At 40.9% G+C, this 25,973-nt stretch overlaps 1 protein-coding gene across 5 annotated transcripts in view; it reads right to left on the bottom strand.

Moving 5' to 3' along the window:
- LOC117987677 (monocarboxylate transporter 9-like) overlaps positions 1 to 25,973 on the bottom strand; it is a 120,535-nt gene that overhangs the window by 85,598 nt on the left and 8,964 nt on the right. For 3 of the 5 annotated variants that reach the window (XR_011237452.1, XR_011237453.1, XM_069502544.1), the window contains exon 2: positions 465 to 822. Coding sequence is in view for 3 of the 5 variants with exons in the window: in XM_069502544.1 (XP_069358645.1) it covers positions 465 to 519 (55 nt within the window). In the remaining 2 variants the exon portion in view is untranslated. Of the gene's footprint in view, positions 1 to 464; positions 823 to 15,600; positions 15,743 to 15,768; positions 16,264 to 25,973 lie in introns of those variants that run through there. The other 2 variants (XM_069502546.1, XM_069502545.1) reach the window with 2 other exon arrangements.

The raw sequence follows: 25,973 nt of genomic DNA, 5'->3' as shown, positions 1-25,973 counted from the left end.
AAAACCTGCAGCTTCATAACATGGTAGCTAACATTGGGCAAAGATAAAAACCCCAAGAGTCACTCAGCTCACAATAGGAGGAGCTCTTGCTTGGAGATATCTACTTGATTAAACCAGAAATAAGGAGATTTATAGGAAACAGAGTAACCGAAACAGCTCAAGAAGTCAACGGCAAACAAAATGGCAACGGGCGGGTCACAGCTCGAGGAACAGATATGGCGGTTCCAAGGTGCTTCAAAAATGCAGCGGAGATGTGTCAAGCGAGTCGTTGATGGCACATGCTCTGTGTAAATCCTAGTAAGAGGTCGTCGAAGCGTCGAAAGTAGGTACTACCTCTCTCTTCGAAGAGAACGATGGTACTTTTTGAGTGAAGTTGGTTCGTGTGCAGCGCGGGGTCACCATACCATGCGTACACCGCACCTTGCGTCATGACCTCGTGCTGCAATAGACACATCTGCGTGTACCTTGGAGCGGCCGACGCAGCGTGTCCGGCGACGGCGAGAGGCGCGCGCGGTCCATGCTGGCAAGGCGCGGCGGCAGGGGCGACGTTGCGCTCGCAGCGAGTGCAGCGCGGGCTCACCACTCCGCCGGGCTTCCATGCGTACACCGCACCTTGCGTCATGACCTCGTGCTGCAATAGACACATCTGCGTGTACCTTGGAGCGGCCGACGCAGCGTGTCCGGCGACGGCGAGAGGCGCGCGCGGTCCATGCTGGCAAGGCGCGGCGGCAGGGGCGACGTTGCGCTCGCAGCGAGTGCAGCGCGGGCTCACCACTCCGCCGGGCTTCCATGCGTACACCGCACCGCCGTCGTGACCTCATGCTGCAATGGATAAACGCACAATATTAATCTTATTGTGTCAAAGAAGAAACTTTTTCTATCATAAAACTGCGCTGCATCATCAATTATACAAATGGACAGAAATTATGAAGTCTAGGTTGGAGCGCGCTTGCCTAGAAAATGCCAAAGGGGAAGAGCAGTATTTACTACATGTAAAGCAGGTAACATGGCTAATAATTTCTCTTCGGGGATATTATTGGCTATGGCTAATGACCTGGCAGAGGGGGAGGTTTCTCCGCGTGTCCCTCTGACTAGCAGAGGGCACAGTGGACGAGGCGAAGGATGAGACGCGGGCGACGTGCGCGGGATCCCGATGTCGCGCGTTGGGTCTCCGGGGGAGGGGAGGTGCACATAGTTGGTACGGCGGGGGACCTCGTGAGTGGGTCCCCGGTGGATGATCCGGGTCGGCGGACGTCGTTGGCTGGGTCGCGGTGGTTTGCTTCGGTGTTCCCGTGACCCAGTCGCCAGGCGACGCGCAGGAGCGCCGCTGGGTTTTAGTGGGTATTCCGATCGCCTCTCGGCCGGTGAGTCCCACATGCCTTCCCTTCAGTTGGTTGGCTGGCTGGCTTCTACAAGGGGGGAAGCGTCAACGGATTTCCCAGCGTTAAAAAAAAAGCCTTTTCCCTATTGGCTCGAGTTTGATGTTACATAGAAGTACGCGCTACTTCGGCAAGTTCAAGATACACTAGCTAGGAACAACAAACTCATTTGGCTATAGTCCAATCTAGATACATAGTAAGAACACATAAACTATGCCACTAGTCACTACTAAGCAGGCAAGAAAGGGTGTACCCAAAGCGTGTCTTAGAGAATGGTACTGTTCACGTTTAAATTTGACCTACGGGTTATCAGTACCCATATTATAAATGCGAAAGTGTGTTTGTTTGTTGGTTTATTGGTTTGTCCTTCAATCACGTCGCAACGGAGCAACCGATTGACGTGATTTTTTCCATAGATAAAGACCTGGACAGTGACAGACTACTTTTTATCCTGGAAAATCAAAGAGTTCCCACGGGTTTTTTATAAACTTAATCCCACGCGGACGAATTCACGGGCATCAGCTAGTGAAACCTAAATGATTAAACCGTTCTACATAATGAAACCTAAATGATCAGTAATCAAGCGGTATAAAACCTAATTGGACCCCGGGTAACAATGCCGGGTCAGCAAATTTCGCCCGTGCTGTCCCGGGGGAAATTACCACGAGACGATACAAGGTGAACGACCAAAACGATATTCACTTTAAGTAGTTTCCCGTCGGTAGTTTTCCGTCCAAACTCTATATAGGAATCTATATGACGCAGGGAAATTATATAAACCGGGACTTGATCAAATCCCGGCAAAAATTAAAATAACAACTCAATTTTATCATTTCACTAAACCAATCTGAGATCTTCGAACAGTGCGTGTTGCCAGTGATGACATATGGATCCGAGACATGGTCGCTAACTATGGGCCTCATAAGAAAGCTCAGAGTCACTCAGCGGGCGATGGAGAGAGCTACGTGCGGAGTTTCTCTACGTGATCAAATCAGAAATGAGGAGATCCGTCGGAGAACTAGAGTAACCGACATAGCTCAACGATAAAGCACATTTTTTGTGTAATGTAAACCACAAAACCACGGTTTTCAGATTTATTCCTTTACTTGTGCTATAAAACCTAACTACCTGCCAAATTTCATGATTCTAGGTCAACGGGAAGTACCCTATAGGTTTTCGCGACAGACACAACAGGCAGGCCGGACAGACGGACGGACGGACTCACAGACAGGCAGGCAGACAGATAGACAACGCAGTGATCCTATAAGGGTTCCTTTTTCCTTTTGAGGTACGGAACCCTATCACGACGTTTACCCTACTGTAACCTATAGAAATCTCTATACACATAAATTAGAAGCACTTTAAATTATAATTACTCTAGATAACTAAATACATTTACTACTAATTCATTTATCATTGTAATAACTGATAAAGTATTATCATTTATCACACCCTCGTGTAAATAACGATAACTGATAACTGATGATAAGTTATCTTTCACAGTACTAACGTAATTAATGCGCCACGTTGTCTAGCACTCAGCATCATCATCATGATCAGCCCATTATACCGGCCCACTACGGAGCACGGGTCTGCTCGGAGCAGAGTGAGAGGGGTTTAGCGTCTGCCACGCTGGCCCAATGCTGATTGGCAGACTTCACACACCTTTGAGACCATGAAGAACCAGACATGCGGGTTTCCAAGTGATATTTTTTGTTTTAAAAACGCACATAACTCCGAAAAGTTAGAGGTGCGTGCTACTTACGTCAAATGTACTAACATTTGACGCCTGCCAAGTGCCAACCACGACGTTTTGTTAGAAGTGCCCCTCTTTAATTGAATATACTACTGAAAATACTATTTTTTTTCGGCAATGAAAGAAAATTCTTGATAAATCGGTCCCAAGGCTTTTTGCGTTTAGAGGCCATTATAATGAATTTGAATAATTGTTTTCGCTCGAACGAGCACTGCTCGATTCTCCTCGACAACTCTTAAATAAAATTAAGTACCTAGGTCTAACAGAATAATAAGAAATGGAATAGGTAGGTACCTACTAGCCAGTGGCGTGCACAGGATTTGAAGCCAGGGTAGGCATTAGTTAGGTAGGAACCTGTTTACTGGCAGGTCATAATGAAAAATATATACAACTGGGGTAAGCAGTGCATTTATGCCTCTATGACCTAAACGCCACTGCTACTAGCCCATGCCCGCAACTTCGTCCGCGTGGTCTACACAAACAACAAATTCCTAAAAGGCAGGCAACTCATGGGCGGTTCCTCTGGTGCTGCAAATGTTCATGGGCAGCGGTAATCACTTAACATCAGGTGACCCGACTGCTCGTTTGCTCGCTATCTCTATTTAAAAAAAAAAACCCCTATTTGAGATGGCGTTATTTTATGATTCTATTCTAAGTAAAAAAAACCCGGCCAAGTGCGAGTCAGACTCGCGCACCGAGGGTTCCGTACTATAGTCGTATTTTTTCGACATTTTGCACGATAAATCAAAAACTATTATGCATAAAAATAAATAAAAATCTGTTTTAGAATTTACAATAAAAGTCCTTTCATATGATACCCCACTTGGTACAGTTATCCAACTTTAAAAATTGAAAATACTAATATTTGTTCATGAACAGATTTTAATTTTTTTTCTGTGATGTTATCAAAAATTCACCGTTTTAGGATTTATTCCTTTACTTGTGCTATAAGACCTACCATACCTACCTGATTATAGGTCAACGGAAAGTACCCTATAGGTTTTCTTGACAGACACGACGGACAGACAACAAAGTGATCTTATAAGGGTTCCTTTTTTCCATTTGAGGTACGGAACCCTAATAAAATAGGTAACTGAGCGACTTGCGTGTTTCATTTTCTCTAGGTAATGAAGCTAGGCTACCTATAGGTTTTCTACGTACAGGAATTTTTACTTTGCTCATTTACTAATGTCAAGGCCCAAATGATCGAGACTAGTTTCAATGTATTTTTGCGACCTTCTCTACACGAATATGGCAATCGCGTCATCGCCAATCATCTCTATTCATATAATACTATCTATTGCAGTACTACTATCTATCTCAGTATCTAAATCTAAATAAATAAAAATAAAAGGTGACTGACTGATCTATCAACGCACAGCTCAAACTACGGGACGGATCGGACTGAAATTTGGCACGCAGATAGCTAGTATGATGTAGGCATCCGCTAAATGTTTTTTGAAAATTAAAAGCCTAAGGGGGTGAAATACCTAGGGGTTTGAAATTTGTGTAATCCATGCGGACGAAGTCGCGAGCATAAGCTAGTCTAAATATATAAAAGGAAAAGCTGACTGACTTTTTTTTTACTCAGATACAAGTTAGCCCTTGACTGCAATCTCACCTGGTGGTAAGTGATGATGCAATCTAAGATGGAAGCGGGCTAACGTCTATGTCATAATAACTATCAGCATTCTATTCTGCATGCCAAATTTCAGCCCGATTCTAAATGAATCAAAATACATATCAAAATATATCATATCATATCATATCATATATATATATATAATATATGATATATATATATATATATATATATATATATATGATTTCTAAATACATATCAAAATTTGCGGACCGCGTGGTTTTTACTATCCACGCGGTTAGAAAATAAAGAGAAATTTTCATTTTAATTTTTATTTATTGGACACACAAAACAGATTATGACAATAATAACTGAGTAATACAAGCCACGACTTATAAAACTAGTCACTCTCCAAAAAAAAGTGTGTATAAATACAAAAGCAGTTATAAAAAAAGTTACAGACATGTCACTACTCACTATTAAACAATACCTATACTATAGTGAAAGAAAATAGAAGTAAAAATTTGTTTAGAATCGAACACTAACTAAAGTACTAACATGTTATTGTGATAGTTATTATTATACAACACAAAAACGTATTTATATAAATTATATGTAAATTATTAGAACCTTGAAAATTTTCTTTGAAGAAATGGAAGCACATTATTAAAAGAGTGATATCGTAGGGGACCCCCTTCCTCAAAGTTAAGGGAACGACGACGCATGAAGGGACTCGTTTGAAGAGGCGATTGGCTTATTTTGTTTTTCCGGATTTCTGTCTAAGATTTACCACTTTAAGTATCCTCGCCAATTTGGCAATACCAGTGCCCAGCAATTTCATTTTACATAATTCATGCAATGTTCTTGCCAAAATTTCGTACCAGAATTGCGATTTCCGACATAACGGCTGTTACGTACCACTACCTACGTGCGACTGACAGACACCATGACGTTTTTACATTGGCTAGGGATCAACTGCTCACGTCTACGGTCATTTTGTTAATGATTTATATTAGTAGGGGAGCCCAAGAGGCTAAATAGGATTTACTCGAGCGTCGTGGGGACCTATTGGATTGTGAAGATTAGGTGCTAAAAAGAAAAAAAATTTATAAGTTGTAACCCCTTTCACTGGTGGGGAGAGCGCGTATAGATTTTCAAAAATGTAAAAAAAAAAATTCACAAAGAAATACTCGAGCTCTTTAGATATTAATAGTATATAATGCGCCCCACGTGTATTTTTTATCGCAAAAATATTTATTTGCCGGTTTGCATGGTGGGGGTGCAGGTCGTCGTACGAAGGTGTAGAAGGGGGCGCTCCATCTTAGGCTGCATTATCACTTCCCACCAGGTCTAATTGCAGCCAAGCGCCAGTCGATTAATTTAAAAAAAGAAAATAGACCCAAAAATATTTATCGAGCGCGTCAGATGTTGAGAAGGGATGTTCAGTGAATCATCAAGTAGCTCCAATTCAAAAAACTGACGATTTGGACGCAACCAAAAGTCATGGCCGATGTTTGAAACTTTGTGACTCTCCCATTTCCTTAGTCACGCTAAAATTGTCAGATCAATGAAATGCACGTTTGACTGCATCTAATTAACTTATATCTTGTCTTAATCTGACGCGCTCGAGTAAATCCCATAATCCCCTCTTGGGCTCCCCTACCATATGTTTGGATATCTACTGAAGAACAGCAGACACGGTGGGAGACGCGTCCGAAATTTATTATCGTAAGACGCAATAGACTAATAAACTACGATTCTAAGTCTGCTTCTTGGGTACTATTACTGCGATTTTTTAAAACGCCTGTTCATTTTATCTACTACCTATATAAACTTAACTAGGTACCTACTAACGTCCATTTGTATGTGGATTGTATGGATTTGAATGACATTAGCAATGCTGTAGGGCGATTGTCTAAAACCTGCATCAATCATTATTACAATCTCAATTGTTCTGATTGGCTGAATTTGTGCGATTCTTGTTGCAACAATGCATTGTAGCCAATAGTGAGCGAGCATTAACCAATCAGAGATGATTGCGATCGTGACATTGTAGCTGTCAAACAACCGCGGTAGGGCCACTGTTCTATTTGTAGATTATCAATAGATAGATTGAATCTGAATATATAAAAGGAAAAGGTGAGTGACTGACTGACTGATTTATCCACGGACAGCTGAAACTACTGGACAGATCGGGCCGAAATTTGGCATGCAGATAGCTATTATGACGTAAGCATTTGCTAAGAAGGGATTTTTGAAAGTTCAACCTCTAAGGGAGTAAAATAGGAGATTGAAATTTATGTAGTCCACGCGTACGAAGTCGCGAGCTTAAGCTAGTAGATTCTTATCAATATGACAAATCCGAACACATTTTTGAGCACTGTTTAATCTTGAATCCCGTGAATCGCGCTCATCAATCAGGAAATTCAAGAGCCTCAATAGCTCAACGGGTAAAGGAGTGGACTGAAAACCGAAAGGTTGACGCTTCAAACCCCGCCCTTTGCACTATTGTCGTACCGACTCCTAGCACAAGCTTGACGCTTAGTTGGAGAGGAAAGGGGAATATTAGTCATTTAACATGGCTAATATTCTTTCAAAAAAAAATCTTTAAAAAACTGGAGATCTAAAATATTGGTCAGTTTGCCTTCATACACTACGTCTTGTAAAGCAATCGTATGTAGCGACCGATCCATCATGTAGACTGCAGACATCCATATAATAATTCAATGCAGACATCAGCCCAAATTGACCGATCATTTGAACTACTAACAGCCGTACTCAGAGTCGCTTAATCGTTACTTAAGTTTAGTTAAAACGAGACAGAGCTATATCTCTCACATAAATCTGTCTCGTTTTAACTCAAGCTTAAGTGACGATTAGCAACTGAGTGCGGCTGTAAGACTTTATGTGTACATACTGCTGACTACAATATATTATGTACTAAGATAAAACTTGATATGGTACTGGGATCATTGTTTGGAAAATTGATCATTAATATTATTGTTAGGTCATGACTATTGAGATGAGATATCTAATCTCCATGAGATGAAACTCGGGAAATTAGGCCATAAAATTAATAAAAAAGAGTCCTTGTTCTCGAAAAAACCGGCAAAGCCGTGCCGCCAAGCGATTTAGCGTTCCGGTACGATGCCGTGTATAAACCAAAGGGGGGTTGTATGTATGGGTTTAATAAAAACTGCCATACCCCTTCCAGGTTAGCCCGCTATCATCTTAGACTGCATCATCACTTACCACCAGGTGAGATTGCAGTCAAGGGCTAACTTGTATCTGAATAAATAAAAAAACATGGTCACCCCAAGCAAACGGCTGTGAGCGAACGGGACGGCTGGCGTCGATCGTGCGCTCCCGCTCGCGCGGCTTGAATCAGCTGACGCTTACGGTCATTCAACTAGGTGTTCAAACTTGCAGGAATTTAAAGTAATTTTGGTAAAAATATAACCCGTAGTAAAAGTTCAGGTTTTGCGTATACTAAAACTAACGTTGTATAAGTACGTATTAGACAACCTACCGCAGCTTATAAAAGTTTCCTAACAAGTGGTAAATAGCCACTTCTGCTCCACAAATCAACCTAACGCGATGTAACTGGCTGTTGTTATTGAACAAATGGATAAATGGATAATGGCAGAGACAATGTCCGAGACACGCGCCTAGCGCCGGCGTTAGTCATGCCCACTGAGATGACATATCTAATCTCCACGAGATGAAACTCGGAAAAGTAGGGCATAACATTAATAAAAAAGTTAAAAGTGAATAGGAGATTTTGGATTATTTTTTTGGGGTTTCTTTCAATCAGCTTATTTACTTCACTGCGTAGCAGGCTGTTCATCTTGCAAAACATCACACACTTGTTAACTATACTCGAGCAAGGTGCGAACGATTTTTACGCAGTAGCTAGTATTTTGGCTACTAATTACACTCCACTCGACTAAATACTAACGTAGTCTGATCCAGCCTTAAGAGACAAAGAAACTTTCGACCTTAGAACTTAACAAGTCAAAGTGAACCGTACCTACTATCGGGAAATTAGGCTTAGCAAGCCAAATCGCCGGATGTACTGGATGTAGACACCAAAGAAATAAGCAACTTTGTATCTAACGTAACAAAGTTTATTTTCGTTAAATCATCTAATGGCCATGCTGATGTAGAAGTTGTAGATCTATAAAGTAAAATCGACTTTGTCCTTATAAAAATATGGCTTATTTTTGACGAATTATCTCATGGCAATGCTGATGTGAGCGTCAAAAGTAAAGTCAACTTTGTGACTACGGTTATAGAGTTTATTTCAGTGGCAACACTTCGTGGCAAAATTGGCAACATGCCAGATACTGCGGAACTGTGACGTACAGATCGCGCGGCGAGAGTTTGGCTTTGACCTTCGGGTGGAGGGGATTACTGCGCATGGGTACTGTCACGCACACAATACTTTTCCTTTTTTATGTACCAGGTTGGATATTTGAGTGGGTCAAAATTCATGTACAGTGGTAATAATGCTAGAAAATAATACGAAATAGATAAACTTCTTCATTTATTAAAACTATTGATAGTTATTTTACTTATATAAAATGTTTATTTCCTTTTAAAGTTTACAGAGACAGCGATGAAAATTCTAAATAATTGTTTTTTAATAAAATTATTTATTCCAAGATACATGTAAAATTGGTACATACAAACAAAAGAAAACTTAAAATAATTATTAAATACAAAAGTTAACATTAAAAAAAAGTCTTAGCAGCAGTGCTATTCAGATTCTTATATAATAAACAATTAACGAAAATAGCAATTCACTTGTGAACGTGATTGTACAAACAGAGGCAGGGAACGACTGGAGCAGTGGAGCGCCAATCAGAGCACCGCGTGCGCCTACACACCCGCCCCGCACCCCACTAATTGCCCGTTGATACCCAATTTCTGATTTCTGCGCAATAACGGTCAAAGCCAAACTCTCGCCGCGCGTACTGTAACAGGGTTACGAATATAAGCTGGTTTGGGGTTTAAGGGGTGTTGTTTTCTGAGCATTGGTATTCGTCTTTTCAATGTAGGCCGCTGTGTAACCTAACCCTCAACTTCCAAAGACTACTTACTTTTTTGTTTTTAGGGTTCCGAACCTCAAAAGGAAAAACGGAACCCTGATAGGATCACTTTCTTGTCTGTCTGTCTGGCTGTCGGTCTCTCAAGAAACCTACAGGGTACTTCCCGTTGACCTATAATCATGAAATTTGGCAGGTAGGTAGATCTAAAAATTAAACTGTGGTCATGAACTAATAATTAGTATTTTCAATTTTCTAAGTGAGATAACTATATCAAGTGGGGTATCATATGAAAGGGCTTCACCTGTACATTCTAAAACAGGTTTTTATTTATTTTTATGCAGAATAGTTTCAGATTTATCATGCAAATGTCGAGAAAAATACCCGAGTCTGATTCGCACTTGGCCGGTTTTATTGAAGCTACGAGTATTGTACCGTAATGAATCAAATCAAAAGATAACAGTAGTATATGACACGTCTCAACAATGCTAAGGTCATTGTTCACAAATGATAATATTTTATCATTATCATTAATAAATAGTAATAATTATTTAATACAATGTTTGTATTAAATCTATCATAACTAAAATTGATTGTGGTAAATTGATAATAAAACATTATGTAAAATAATGAAGTAAGATGACTTTTAATTTTATTTTATTTTATTCGTTTATTTGCAATCAACAGCGATACATACAATATAATTTTATATAATAACAGACTGAAAATAAGGCCAAATAGGATTACAATTTTTTACAGATTACTTAAATAGTTATTAATTATAAATTTATAACAGTGCGTTTGATAATTTAAACAAGCTTTACAATAATATAATAATATGAAAATATAAAAGTCAATTAACTAGTAAAAATACCTAGTAGGTGATTCACAACATATGTATGTGTGTGTGTATGTGTGAGTGTATGCGTGTCTGTGTGTGTGTGTTATATAATTTTGTTATATATAGGTAATTTACTGGCTAATCCTCTCCGCTTCTTTACGTTATAGCGATAGCCTAAAGGTTTGTACGCACCTGAGCGGCGCGGCGCGGCGCGGCGCTTCAGCGAGCTGCACGTCGCGGCACAGAGCTTCAAAATATCATTTCTATCATTTTGTATGGCGCATATCGCACTAGAGCGGCGCTGCACAGCGCTTCACCGCGCGTTGCCGCGCGTCACGGCTGGAGAGAATATTTTGAAGCGCAGCGAAGCGACGCGCAGTGCAGTGACGCTAGTGCGACATACCCAGCGGCGCGGCACGGCGCTTCGCGCTCGTACGTGAACGGGTATAAAAGTGACGCGCAAGTGACGCGAGGTGCCGCGTACTGAAGTTGTAGTGCGGTAGGCACCGTCGAGCGGCCTGAGGTGACGCGTTCTGCAGTCGGACTGAAGCGCCGCGCCGCGCCGCTCAGGTGCGTACGAACCTTTAGTCTATTCAAATAGGGTATTTTACCCTTTTTTAGGGTTCCGTACCGTACCTCTAAAGGAAAAACGGAACCCTTATAGGATCACTTTGTTGTATGTCTGTCTGTCTGTCTGTCTGTCTGTCTGTCAAGAAACCTACAGGGTACTTCCCGTTGATCTAGAATCATGAAATTTGGCAGGTAGGTAGATCTTATAGCTGATATTTGGGGAAAAATCTGAAAACCGTGAATTTAGGGTTGCATCACACAAAAAAAAAATTGTGGTCATAAACTAATAATTAGTATTTTCAATTTTCTAAGTAAGATAACTATATCAAGTGGGGTATCATATGAAAGGGCCTCACCTGTGGATTCTAAAACAGATTTTTATTTATTTTTATGAATCATAGTTTTTGATTTATCGTGCAAAATGTCGAAAAATTACGACTGTACTACGGAACCCTCGGTGCGCGAGCCTGACTCGCACTTGGCCGGTTTTTTTGAAAAAGGTCTAACTGATAAGTGCAATAAAAATGCATTTCAAATTTCGCCCTGCCCGTTTTTAGGTTCATGAGCTGTCATGACGTCACACGGATTGGTAAGCAATGGTGTTTTCTTAGTGAAATACATTACCATTTCAATCCATGTCACGTCACAGTCGGAATTAACATGGCAGCTACGCGACGGTGCGGTATCACACGTTTTGGATATTTGTAGACCAGCATTTGAGCATGACACCCGCTCGAAGGCAAAAGAGCGAGAGGGCGCTCACCAACAGTGGCGTGCAGATCATAGAGGCATAAATGCACTGCTTACCCCAGTTGTAATAGCTCTGATGCATATTTTTCATTATGACCTGCATGTAAACAGGTTCCTACCTAACTAATGCCTACCTTGGCTTCGAACACTGTGCACGCCACTGCTCACCAACTAGGTGGTCAGACCAGTTAAAGGGATCCAGCAGGTGTGGATTTTATCACATAGTTAAGATGGCCACCAACAGAAGCCGGTGGAAACAGATAATCCATTCGAGGGAAGTTTGCCAGGACCACGATCTTCAGCAATGAAGGAACGACCAGAGAGAGAGAGAGAACAGCATTTGAGCATGACACCCGCTCGAAGGCAAAAGAGCGAGAGGGCGCTCACCAACTAGGTGGTCAGACCAGTTAAAGGGATCCAGCAGGTGTGGATTTTATCACATAGTTAAGATGGCCACCAACAGAAGCCGGTGGAAACAGATAATCCATTCGAGGGAAGTTTGCCAGGACCACGATCTTCAGCAATGAAGGAACGACCAGAGAGAGAGAGAACAGCATTTGAGCATGACACCCGCTCGAAGGCAAAAGAGCGAGAGGGCGCTCACCAACTAGGTGGTCAGACCAGTTAAAGGGATCCAACAGGTGTGGATTTTATCACATAGTTAAGATGGCCACCAACAGAAGCCGGTGGAAACAGATAATCCATTCGAGGGAAGTTTGCCAGGACCACGATCTTCAGCAATGAAGGAACGACCAGAGAGAGAGAGAGAACAGCATTTGAGCATGACACCCGCTCGAAGGCAAAAGAGCGAGAGGGCGCTCACCAACTAGGTGGTCAGACCAGTTAAAGGGATCCAGCAGGTGTGGATTTTATCACATAGTTAAGATGGCCACCAACAGAAGCCGGTGGAAACAGATAATCCATTCGAGGGAAGTTTGCCAGGACCACGATCTTCAGCAATGAAGGAACGACCAGAGAGAGAGAGAGAACAGCATTTGAGCATGACACCCGCTCGAAGGCAAAAGAGCGAGAGGGCGCTCACCAACTAGGTGGTCAGACCAGTTAAAGGGATCCAGCAGGTGTGGATTTTATCACATAGTTAAGATGGCCACCAACAGAAGCCGGTGGAAACAGATAATCCATTCGAGGGAAGTTTGCCAGGACCACGATCTTTAGCAATGAAGGAACGACCAGAGAGAGAGAGAACAGCATTTGAGCATGACACCCGCTCGAGGGCAAAAGAGCGAGAGGGCGCTCACCAACTAGGTGGTCAGACCAGTTAAAGGGATCCAGCAGGTGTGGATTTTATCACATAGTTAAGATGGCCACCAACAGAAGCCGGTGGAAACAGATAATCCATTCGAGGGAAGTTTGCCAGGACCACGATCTTCAGCAATGAAGGAACGACCAGAGAGAGAGAGAGAACAGCATTTGAGCATGACACCCGCTCGAAGGCAAAAGAGCGAGAGGGCGCTCACCAACTAGGTGGTCAGACCAGTTAAAGGGATCCAGCAGGTGTGGATTTTATCACATAGTTAAGATGGCCACCAACAGAAGCCGGTGGAAACAGATAATCCATTCGAGGGAAGTTTGCCAGGACCACGATCTTCAGCAATGAAGGAACGACCAGAGAGAGAGAGAGAACAGCATTTGAGCATGACACCCGCTCGAAGGCAAAAGAGCGAGAGGGCGCTCACCAACTAGGTGGTCAGACCAGTTAAAGGGATCCAGCAGGTGTGGATTTTATCACATAGTTAAGATGGCCACCAACAGAAGCCGGTGGAAACAGATAATCCATTCGAGGGAAGTTTGCCAGCACCACGATCTTCAGCAATGAAGGAACGACCAGAGAGAGAGAGAGAACAGCATTTGAGCATGACACCCGCTCGAAGGCAAAAGAGCGAGAGGGCGCTCACCAACTAGGTGGTCAGACCAGTTAAAGGGATCCAGCAGGTGTGGATTTTATCACATAGTTAAGATGGCCACCAACAGAAGCCGGTGGAAACAGATAATCCATTCGAGGGAAGTTTGCCAGCACCACGATCTTCAGCAATGAAGGAACGACCAGAGAGAGAGAGAGAACAGCATTTGAGCATGACACCCGCTCGAAGGCAAAAGAGCGAGAGGGCGCTCACCAACTAGGTGGTCAGACCAGTTAAAGGGATCCAGCAGGTGTGGATTTTATCACATAGTTAAGATGGCCACCAACAGAAGCCGGTGGAAACAGATAATCCATTCGAGGGAAGTTTGCCAGCACCACGATCTTCAGCAATGAAGGAACGACCAGAGAGAGAGAGAGAACAGCATTTGAGCATGACACCCGCTCGAAGGAAGATCTTCCTATCGTACGGTCGAGCTCGCAACACAGCTCCCTATTTCACCCCGTTAGGGGTTGAATTTTCCAAAATCCTTTCTAGCGGACGCCTACGTCATAATAGCTGTCTGCATGCCAAAATTCAGTTCCGTCCAGTAGTTTGAGCTGTGCGTTGATAGATCAGTCAGTCAGTCAGTCACTTTTTCCTTATATATTTAGATTATTACATTTACTATATTGTTGTGTCTTTCATTTGTAACTTTGAGACTATTTTTTAGTTATCACAAGCAGTTATCATGTTTGTGAAGTTAATACACTTGAATACAAACATATTATACAAATATTTCCGAAGCGTGCCACTCGATAGGCTATAATTGCAGTAAATAAGGTACAGTTAAGTGTACCTAGTGAATAATGTTCGTTATATCTGCTACGAAGCCGACCGAAGTACGCAAGTCGACCAGTTCCGGGCAGAGTCGATTTTACGGAGCCCGAGAAATTAGAAGGCTCAATACAGCATTTTTTGACTTAGCTCAGACTACAGAGTTTAAACGAGACAGATTTATGTCTCTCGCATTAAACTATGCTTTATTATGAGGCCCATAGTTAGCGACCATGTATTCTCTTTAATCTCACGTGGATTAATGATGCAGTCTAAGATTTGATGTAAGACTCTGATACATAATATGTCATCACTGGCAACAAGCACTGTTCGCAGATTTTGGTATAAGATCAGAAAACTAGGAAATATCTGTGTGGGCCTCACTGGGAAAAGTCTATGTTCAGTAAACATGCGCAGGTTAATTTGACAAGAAATCGTTTTCGTGAGGATTTCCCTTCCTATGAGAAAAAGATGGAAGTAGCCCTTGACATACAACATACGGAAGACATAAGATGGAGCAATAATCCTCTTTAATAATTTACACAAGTTTTTTATCACTCGACAGATTCCGAAAAATCAAATAATTCATTCCTACAATATTTTTTAATAACCTATATCCATGCGGACTCGGCGCGGGAATCATCAAGTTTTCAATATTCACACACCGAAATGGCAGAATACTGAATTGTATATATTCGGGCATATAAATCTATCCTTATTGTTTGTATCAAGATACCTTAATTATTGGAAAAAGACAATCAAATCCTGGAGCATCAAAGACCTTGAAAAATTTGAAATTTTACAAAAAATTTCTCTAAAAACGTTTTAAACCAATCACAGAAGCTGCAGATAAACAAATTGGAAATGACAAATTAAGTAAATCATGGAGCAAAAGAGACCTTGAAAAATTTTAGATTATACGATTTTTTTTTCGCAAAACTGTTTAAAACAAGTGCCTGTAAACAAGAACCAATTCACCTTTTTCCGAAGCGTCATCTTGGCACGCGTACTGTTGACTATTCGTTTGCCAAGACTCGATAAGTCTCCGAATATCACCACCACCGCATTTTCGACGCTTAATATTAGCCACAACACCAACTGTCACTTTAAACACTACACTAACTTCATTTAGCACTAGACGATTACCAGGAAAGAAAAATCCAAATTCCTGGAGCGGTACATCAAGTGATCATGCACATCATTTGGGAAAATTGCTTAAAACTTGCACTTAAAAACACTTTCCACACTTAACACAAATAATTGGCAAAAAAACTAATATAGAGCTTGGTTCAAGTGATGATATAGTTTCATTAATTTAAAAGAAAAAGATGTTGAAGCGTTATGCGAAAAATTTACTTTTTACACTGCACTTAGCGAAGATTCCGCTGCTATTGTAAACTCAAGTGAAGATACAGTTCACGACGATAATTCACTTCAAAGGGAAGTCAATAAAGGTTAAGGGGAAAATTGTCAAAACGTCGTAGAGGAAGTTATAGCTGTAGTTGCTATATGATGAAGTACACAGTACACAGTCTCGGACACACTGGGAGAAGTGGCCGGCGCGCGCGCTCCCGCCGCCTCATTATTTAATAGTCAGATAAAAGATTATCTATTGAGACGTCCTCGGTCAATACGACACTAAATTACGTATTTATCGCTGAATGGCGAATAAAATTGGTAAGATGATTGTCCAGTTGAAGCCAACTACTGATAAGGTTATTGAAGTTCATATGAATCTTGGATACGCGTTTATAGAACTACTCGCTTACCTTTCGGTGTTTTAAGCAACCAATTCCAAAACAGGGTTACTAGAAAAATTTCCTATCCCTTTAAGGGGTTGTGAATGATAAAATAAGCGAATTCTGGAAACATCAGGAAGTGGGAACCTAATAATATTATGCCAAGTAGAAGAAGTTTAATCTGTGCCTAATTAATTCTGTTTTGTGCAAGCTCATCAGGTTTTCAATTCGAATTCTAATCTGTAGAGTGGAGAGAGTAAATCAGGGTTTTGAATTATTGAGATATAATATATCAAACTTGGCACTAATAAATTGGCAACAAACATTTCTCAATTTGAAATTAATGTATTTTTTGTTTATAGAAACATTTTGGTTAAATTCGAAATCGTAGAAAGACAGCCAGGGTTTTAATTACTACGGTACGTCAAACTCGAATGACAGCTGTTGACAACAATAAGTGTTGCCTGTTTTAGCGGCGTTCAATTTTGTAAGCGGCCACATTGTAAAAACCCTGACCGATTGTAAAATATATACAAACAATTAGGAAAAACGGTCTGTTTTGCGCCAGTAACATCAGGTAACTATATACAAACTAAACGATAGTACGGAACAACGGGTTTGCCATAGTCTACCACGCTGGATTAGCGAACTTAACATTCACAGACCTTCGAGAACATTATGGCAAACTCTCAGGCATACAGCTGCGCGATTGCGGGAGAATGACATGACAGCTACAATGTCACGATCGCAATCATCTCTGATTGGTTAACGCTCGCTCACTATTGGTTACAATGCATTGTTGCAACAAGAATCGCACAAATTCAGCCAATCAGAACAATTGAGATTGTAATAATGATTGATGCAGGTTTAAGACAATCGCCCTAGTGGTTTCTTCACGATGTTTTCCTTCACCGTTAAAGCAAGTTACATTTAAATGTATTTCACTGCTTGGATGATGAAAATTAGAAAGATGTCCAAAGTGCCAAGAAACATCCATATCAGCAGTTACTTAAAATGTATGTCCGTGTCAGCAATTGAATGATAAGCGGTCGTTTATTAACGCCGATATGGACACGGACAGTGCGTAACGTCTAAGGTCTGTAACCGACACATTCTACAGATAAAGTCGCCAACAGAGATAAAATATAACAAAATTTCAATCAGTAGGTACCCTTATTATAAATGCGAAAGTGTGTTTGTTTGTTGGTTTGTCCTTCAATCACGTCGCAACGGTTCAACGGATTGACGTGATTTTTTGCATGGGTATAGATAAAGACCTGGAGAGTGACATAGGCTACTTTTTATCCCGGAAAATCAAAGATTTCCCACGGAATTTAAAAAGTGGGCATCAGCTAGCAGAAATTATATTTAAATATTACGTCCACTGCTGGACAGTGGACATAGACTTGCACACGCCACGTTCTTGGCGGTCATGCGTCAACCCAGCGACTCCCTGTTCGTCTTTTCGTCTTTCTGAGTCTACCAACGCTGGGTTTTGTGGTGCGAAGTCGCTATTCTAGCACCTTGGAACCCCAACGTTTATCGGTTTATCGAACTAATAGTTTAGTTACTAGTAGCTTATGCTCGCGACTTTGTCCACGTGGACTTCACAAATTTCAGCCCGATCCGTCAAGTAGTTTGAGCTGTGCGTTGATAGATCAGTCAGTCAGACACTTTTTAACCGACTTCAAAAAAAGGAGGAGGTTTTTTATGTATGTTCCCCGATTACTCAAAAACGCCTGGACCGATTTTGAAAATTCTTTTTTTGTTTGAAAGGGTATACTTCAAAGTTGGTCCCATTTCAATTTGGTGAAGATCTGATGAACATCTTCGAAGATAGATACTGGAACTCCTCAACGGATAAGAGTAAATTGCTCGCGATCAGTGTAATAGCTTAGTAAACAGTAGATTTTTAACCAGTCATAGCATAATTCCATGGGGCCACTAAAAATTGTGAAATAAAAATTTTTTACAAAAAAAATAAAAACCGACTTCGTTACATAAACACTAAAAATTGAAAAATAATTTAATTGATTACCGAATATATTATGTATACAAGAGTTAATATAGTTCCATAATAATATTTTTTGGGGTCGGTGCCAATGAGGTGCCATTGTGGAGTCCCATAAAAATATGAAGTCTAGACGATTCGCGCAGCTAAAGCTAATTGGCACCGGCACCAAAAAGTATTATTATGGAACTATATTAACTCTTGTATACATAATATATTCGGTAATCAATTAAATTATTTTTCAATTTTTAGTGTTTATGTAACGAAGTCGGTTTTTATTTTTTTTGTAATTCCTTTTATATATTTAGATAATATTATTTAGTCTACGCCACAGGGAAAACAAACTAAGATGAAATTAGTACAAGTAAAGTAATAAAGTAACCAAGCAGAAAATTGTTATCAGTAAGTTGACACGTTATCTTATTTCCTAGAATTGAGTATTGACCGGTCACCGCATGTCGCTTATCTGATAATACAGGACTAGATGATGCCCGCGACTTCGTCCGCGTGGAATTAAGTTTTTTACAATCCCTTGGGAACTCTTTGATTTTCCGGGATAAAAAGTATATGTCACTCTCCAGGTCTTTATCTATACCCATGCAAAATATCACGTCAATCCGTTGCACGGTTGCGACGTGATTAAAGGACCAACCAACAAACAAACACACTTTCGCGTGAATTTAGGTTATTAGGGTTCAGTTCCCGAAGGGTGCCAACGGGACCCTATTACTTAGACTCCGCTGTCCGTCTGTCCGTCACCGGGCTGTATTAAGGTAAGTAGAGAGTTGAAAATTTCCCAGAATGTGTGCTTCTTTCTATTGCCGCTACAAATAATAAAAATTTCAAAATGGCCGCCATGAAAATGAATAAAAAGTTTTTTATTTTTATTTTATAGACTAGCGCTTGGCTGCAATCACACCTGGTGGCTAGTGATGATGCAGCCTAAGATGGAGCACGCTTGCCTAGAAGATGCCTATTCACTCTTGACTTCGCTCTTATACAACAAACGTTTTACCGTTTTCATAGATAATGGTACGGAACCATTCGTGCGCGAGTCCGACTCACACTTGGCCGGTTTTTTTATAATTCTAAACTGTAACGCCGGCCATACACAATCAAATTTACCTTCAAGTTTGCAGCGAACTTGAAGCGAAGGCGCGGGCAGTGTATGGCTATCAGTTGACTGGACAAGTAATTAATAGCCATACACCGTCAAGTGTGCATGACATCATGGGCACTGATAGCCATACTTACACCATGAAGGTTACTGAACGTCGCTTCAAGTCCGCTGCAAACTAGACCGGTAACCTTCTGCGCGATTGCGGGAGAATGACAGCTACAATGGTACGATCGCAATCATCTCTGATTGGTTAATGCTCGCTCACTATTGGCTACAATGCATTGTTGCAACAAGAATCGCACAAATTCAGCCAATCCGAACAATTGAGATTGTAATAATGATTGATGCAGGTTTTAGACAATCGCCCTACTTGATCGTGTATGGCCGGCATAAAAAAAAATAGGCAACCAATCCAATCAATTACGAGCATTCCACGTCGAATATTATTTCGATTGGCCTAAATCAGCGCACGTGACCAAAATATATAGAATCGTATTTAGTTGGTTAGTAGCTACTGTAGCCAGGCGACAGAGCGACAGAATTACATAACGCTACGGCAAAGAGATTCAAATGGTAGAGCAGCTTTGTGCTAAGCAATCTTTTTCATACAAACAACTTTAAAATCATGATTTTTATTTATTTTTACTATAGTTAATTATTAACGTCACAACGCGCAAACGAAAAATATTTTTCAATTTTGTAACATAAGAAATATTTTCCAGCAGAAATGACTCAATTTTTATGTTAAAATAAAAAAATTGTCATTCACGCATTAGGTTGCCCATGAATCGCCTATTTTTCTATGATTTAAATAATTGTTGTTTTTTTTACCTATTATGTAGGTATATTAAGTTTAAAATAACTTACATTTAGCTCAATGTTGTTAGTTTATATTAAGTAATTGTTAGTTAGCTTTTAAGTATTAAGTATATCAATAAATTAATGTGTTACGTGTAGGTACCTATCGACTGTCGACGGCACTGGTGTACGGAAAAACTTATTTAAAGTTTATGAATGCACCAAACTTGTTGTAAACTGTAAATATTCTTCTTTAATAAATAAAATAAATACAAAAAAAAATACCCATAGCCTAATATTTGACATATCGTCGATTCAGGGTCAAACCGAGAGTTCCCTCACTGTAGTTCACTCTGATATCACTTCGTCCCGTCTGTCACCAGAAAAGTTTGAATATCTCCGCGTCCGGGGCATGGATGAAGAGTAAATACTATAGACACAGCTCGACCGGGCAGGGTCAAGGTCAAGCTTGGGGCGCTTAAGAAAGCCTGAAGATTTCCTTAGGCTTACTCGACTAATTACGAAATATGGGACACGGGCAGATTCTTGCTTTTTCTCTAGCTCGCTATATCTAGCATTCTCTTCAAGTAACAACTGTATGTACAAACTATGTCCGTCTTATAGGTATACATGAGACGTGTATCTTTAAATAGACTACATAAAAGGACAAGGTGACTTTTTTTTCTTTTTTAAATTTATAGACTAGCGCTTGGCTCCAATCAGACCTGTAAAAGCAATAGTCAGAAAAGCAGGTTAAATTTAACTAATTTTATAAGCTACTAAAATGTTCCCTCATATAAAGCTTGCACGTGGATATAGATCACAACGCATAGGGGCTAATCGAGAGATTTAATCTTTATAATAACCTAACTGCAATATTAACTTGATTAGGGCACAATTGCTATTGCAACCACATAATCAAAATAGCGACCTAAACACAAAAAGTATTTAATAGTCGTCGAGTCTCGAGTCGGAACGAGACTGGCTTAAAAACCTTCAAACACCGGTATTTATACAAATCGATTCAAGATGGCTTCCCGCCACAGATCGCGTGACATCGGATGAGTCAAATATTGTCTAATTCATTAGACTAACTTCAATAAGCTAACACAAGTGATGATGCAGCCTAAGATGGAGCGCACTTGCCTAGAAGATGCCTATTCATTCTTGACTTGAAGGTACCCATATTATAATTGGGACTGACTGATCTATCAACGCACAGCTCAAACCACTGGACGGATCGGGCTGAAATTTGGCATGCAGATAGCTATTATGACGTAGGCATCCGCTAAGGAAGGATTTTTGAAAATTCAACCCCTAAGGGGGTGATAGGAGTTTGAAATTTGTGTAGTCCACGCGGACGAAGTCGCGAGCATAAGCTAGTTGTTACATAAGAAAACAAGTAGAATGTGTAATTTTGTAGGTTATCATACCATTACGAGGTACCTACTATTATGTAATATTATGCTTTAACATTATGAGGAAAACTGTTTCGGTGCCAATGCCTAATTCAAGGGTATTTTCAATTACAAGTACCTGGTACGTATTTGCATTCATCTAACTCGTAGATCCATATTCAATTTATTCCATTACTACTTCTACTACAGATGACCCGGCGAACTTCATACCGCCTAACAGTCGATTCTTTATTTTTTTTAATACTTTAAATTTTTCTTTCCGTAAGAACCATCCTCGTACTTCAAGTAATATTATTAAAAAAAAATTTAGCGAAATCGGTTCAGCTGCTCTCGAGATTTGCGATCAGCAACACATTCAGCGATTCATTTTTATGTATAGAGAAAGATAAGTCGCGGACAACAGCTAGTAGAAAATAATATTGACACTAAAAGTATTAGACAAGCCTTATTAAAAGGGGGCACTCATAGATGCAAATAAGTCACCAATTCTCAAAAGAACTTTTGAAACAGAGCGCAAAAATATATTATGTATACCTAAAAGTATATTTTTTTAACGTTACTCAAACTCCAAGTAAGTCTAAAATCTTCACTGATAAACAAAATCATGTTAAGATGAAGGCGTAGAATGTTGTATAGAAGCAGGCGTTACTTTGCGGAAGTCCATGATATACAATGAACCAAAAATTAAAAAAAAAAAAAAAAAAATCTGTATGGTGCAACATGCAGCATGCGAAATGGACCGCCCGCCCTCCCACTGTTAACCATGCAGGAAAAAGCAGCCACTAGGCAAGCAATAAGTTTAGTTGAATTTGTTTCAAGAAAGATACCGCGTTTCTGTTCGGTCGGTGTGCCTTGTGTCTTTAATGTAACTATCGACCGCGACTTGGGGGACATCTCGACCGAAAGAAACTCGTCCGAATGGCCGAGTTGCCCCTTTGTTATTTTATCGACATTTTGGATGGTCAACGCGACTGACAGTAAAACACTGTGGCGTTTATGTACAGTCAAATCAATCAAGTCATACAAATCATCATTCATTGGCTAAAATTGGTTTCAGTTGACCGACGTCAACAGTTCAATCAGGACGACTCATATTTATTGAGAACCTATTAATTCGAAAATTGATAGGAAATAACCAAACCAAAAAAAACTGCGTACTGTATTATAGATAGTTCAATCCACGAAGACGCGTCTCACTATTGTTCGTACGGGGAAACCACCTATTTACCTAATTTTTTTTTTATTTTTTTAAAGAATATTAAATATTCCCCTTTCCTCTCCAACTAAGCGTGAGGCTTGTGCTAGGAGTAGGTACGACAATAGTGCAACGGGCGAGGTTTGAACCGTCGACCTTTCGGTTTTCAGTCCACTCCTTTACCGGTTGGGCTATTGAGGCTCAATTTATCTTCTTCTACGTGGGCCCACAACGCTGATCGGTGCTTTACGACTTTTTATAGAACTCACACTCAATGTGCATAGCCTACACCATGTACCACCTATATACCTCGAATAAACATTATTCTATTATATTCTATAGCACATTTGCATTGTAACCGATTGGGACAAAGAGTGGGGCGCGTCGTCATGGATTGAACAATCTATATCTTGCATATCAATTCCATAATGGACAGTACAGTTGCACTGCTTGGTCGCCGATCAATCACGGCGAATGTTGACAAACACCTTAACACAATGGTGAGTTTATGAGCTCACTGCAAACAACTCCAACAATCAACATCAACCTTACGCGATGAATTATTTTGTCACATGGTTGCCCTACTTGTCGTTAGTTCCAAGTTATAAGCAATTTCGTTCGATTACACCAATCAATGATGCAGCGTCTTCGCCGGCGAAGACGAGGTCCCCGATTTCTGACGTCACCCGGTCGTGGCCTCGCGTCACGCCCCCGGGGACGTACGGACTAAAACAGCAGTTCGCAGTTCAACAGCTCCACCCATCCCAACATTGTCCTAAGCCGTGGTCCGAGCCTCGCAGGACGCGTCCTTAGGATGACGTTGCCCCCCGACCACTCTGATTTTTCTTCGAGCCCTAGGGCTCACCCCCAGGCGGAGCTTCGCGCTCGCCACCCCCCAGTACAGTTCAAGATCCTATTCCGGACAAAAACCGGCCAAGTGCGAGTCAGACTCGCGCACTGAGGGTTCCGTACTGCAGTCGTATTTTTTCGACTTTTTGCACGATAAATGAAAAACTATGCATAAAAACAAATAAAAATCTGTTTTAGAATGCACAAGTGAGGCCCTTTCATATTATGATACCCCACTTCATATAGTTATCTTAGTTCGAAAGTTGAAAATAGCAATATTTGTTCATGACCACAATTTAATTTTTTTTTGTGTGATGTAACCACAAATTCACGGTTTTCAGATTTTTTCCCGAATGTCTGCTACAAGACCTACCTACCTGGCAAATTTCATGATTCTAGGTCAACGGGAAGTATCCTATAGGTTTCTTGACAGTCAGACAGACAGACAGACAGACAACAAAGTGATCTTATAAGGGTTTTTCCTTTTGGGGGACGGAACCCTAAAAATCGGTAGAATTTGATGCCTGAATTCCGCCAACTACCAACAGCTCTCAATTTCACATGAAAAGAGAACTCTATGCGATTAAAACGGCCTTTGTTCGTATAACGCCCCTTTCACACGGCAGTCCAGTTTTTTGCAGGATCCCGTTTGATGGCGAATGTATTTGTATGCTAACGTTCACACGAGCATCTCGCATGCGGGATGCTCGCTGGCATATTGTAAATAATATATAACTCAGTGTTCAAAATGGCAGATTTCATGAATAAATTTTTCAACTGTGCGTCACCCCCCGAAAATTGTCGTTACACGTGTATTGTGACGCGTGCCCACTACAAACGCGTATTTGTTACGTAAATATAGGCCTTGGGTACATTCAATTATTATGTAAGTACTGTAATATTTGCTCAAAACTTGGGTAAAACAGAAGAAAAGTTACTACAGAGTATATAAAAATCAATTCTCATCCCCAAGACTATAGTGTTAGAAAGTAGAATTGTAGGCAAAAGAGCTCCAAGTCGCAAAAGGCGCAAGTGGTTGGACGATATAAGGGTGTGGACTGTGGACAGGGCACTCCGACCGAAACGACCTCCCCCACACATAAAAGACGCCCTAAGCACGTCCTTAACGATCCCGACGATCAAATCATGACCGACAATGCTCTATCTCGTAGGGCTACACAACTGAATTTTATTACAGCGTCTTCACCGTTGAAGACGACGCCTCTGATTTCTAACGTCACCCGGCCGTAGACTCACGCCACGGCGGACTAACCAACAGACAACCCACCCCAACGTCATCCTAAGCCGTGGTCAAAGCCTCACGCCACGGCCTCGGGGGCGTACGGACTAACCAATAGTCCAACACATCCAACCATCCCAACGTCATCGTAAGCCGTGGTCCGAGCCTCACAGGAGGCGCTCCTAAGAGTACGTTGCCACCCGACTTATTTCTTCGAGCCCTAGGGCTCGCCCACAGGCAGAGCTCCGCGCTCGCCTTTTCACTGTGTCGTGTTATATTAAGCCTAAAAATTTAAAGTTGTTCGGTCTTGTCGACTGTTCGACTTTTCGATTTTTAGACCTGGCAACCCTACACGCGATGATGATGATAAAAAATCCATATTTAATGCGAAAGTAAATATTTATATCTGTTACATTTTCACAGCCCATCCGTCAAACCGATTTATAAATACGAAATTAATTACAGACATCTAGCTTACATCCCGGAGACGGGCATAAGCTACTTTTTATCCCGGAAAATCAGAGTTCGAGATTATAAAAAACTTAAATCCACGCGGACGAAGCCACGGGCATCAGCCAGTGTAAATATATTCGATGTAAAATGAAAATGGCGTGCCAAAGTACTTACCTGTAAGAATGCTTTATTAAAACTTTTATTTCGAGTTTGTAGCAGACGAAAGCGCTTTTATATTCGGGAGGATGATAAAATATTTACGCAAGGGATGAAACTGGGGTTGGTTAGGTATATAAGGCTAAAGTCACACTATCAACAAAATAATATCGCGAATGTGAAAAGAGTCATCATCATGATCAACCCATCACCGGCTCACTACAGAGCACGGCTCTCCTCTCAGAGTGAGAAGGGTTTATGGCCATAGTCTACCACGCTGACCAAGTGCGGCTGGTCATGTAGACTTCACACACCTTTGAGAACATTATGGAGAACTCTCAGGGATACAGGTTTCCTCACGATGTTTTCCTT

The sequence above is a fragment of the Maniola hyperantus genome, chromosome 13, assembly GCF_902806685.2.
Source record: "Maniola hyperantus chromosome 13, iAphHyp1.2, whole genome shotgun sequence".
NCBI lineage: Eukaryota > Metazoa > Arthropoda > Insecta > Lepidoptera > Nymphalidae > Maniola > Maniola hyperantus.
Note: the sequence above shows the minus strand (reverse complement) of the source record. Positions and strands in the feature narration are given on the sequence as shown.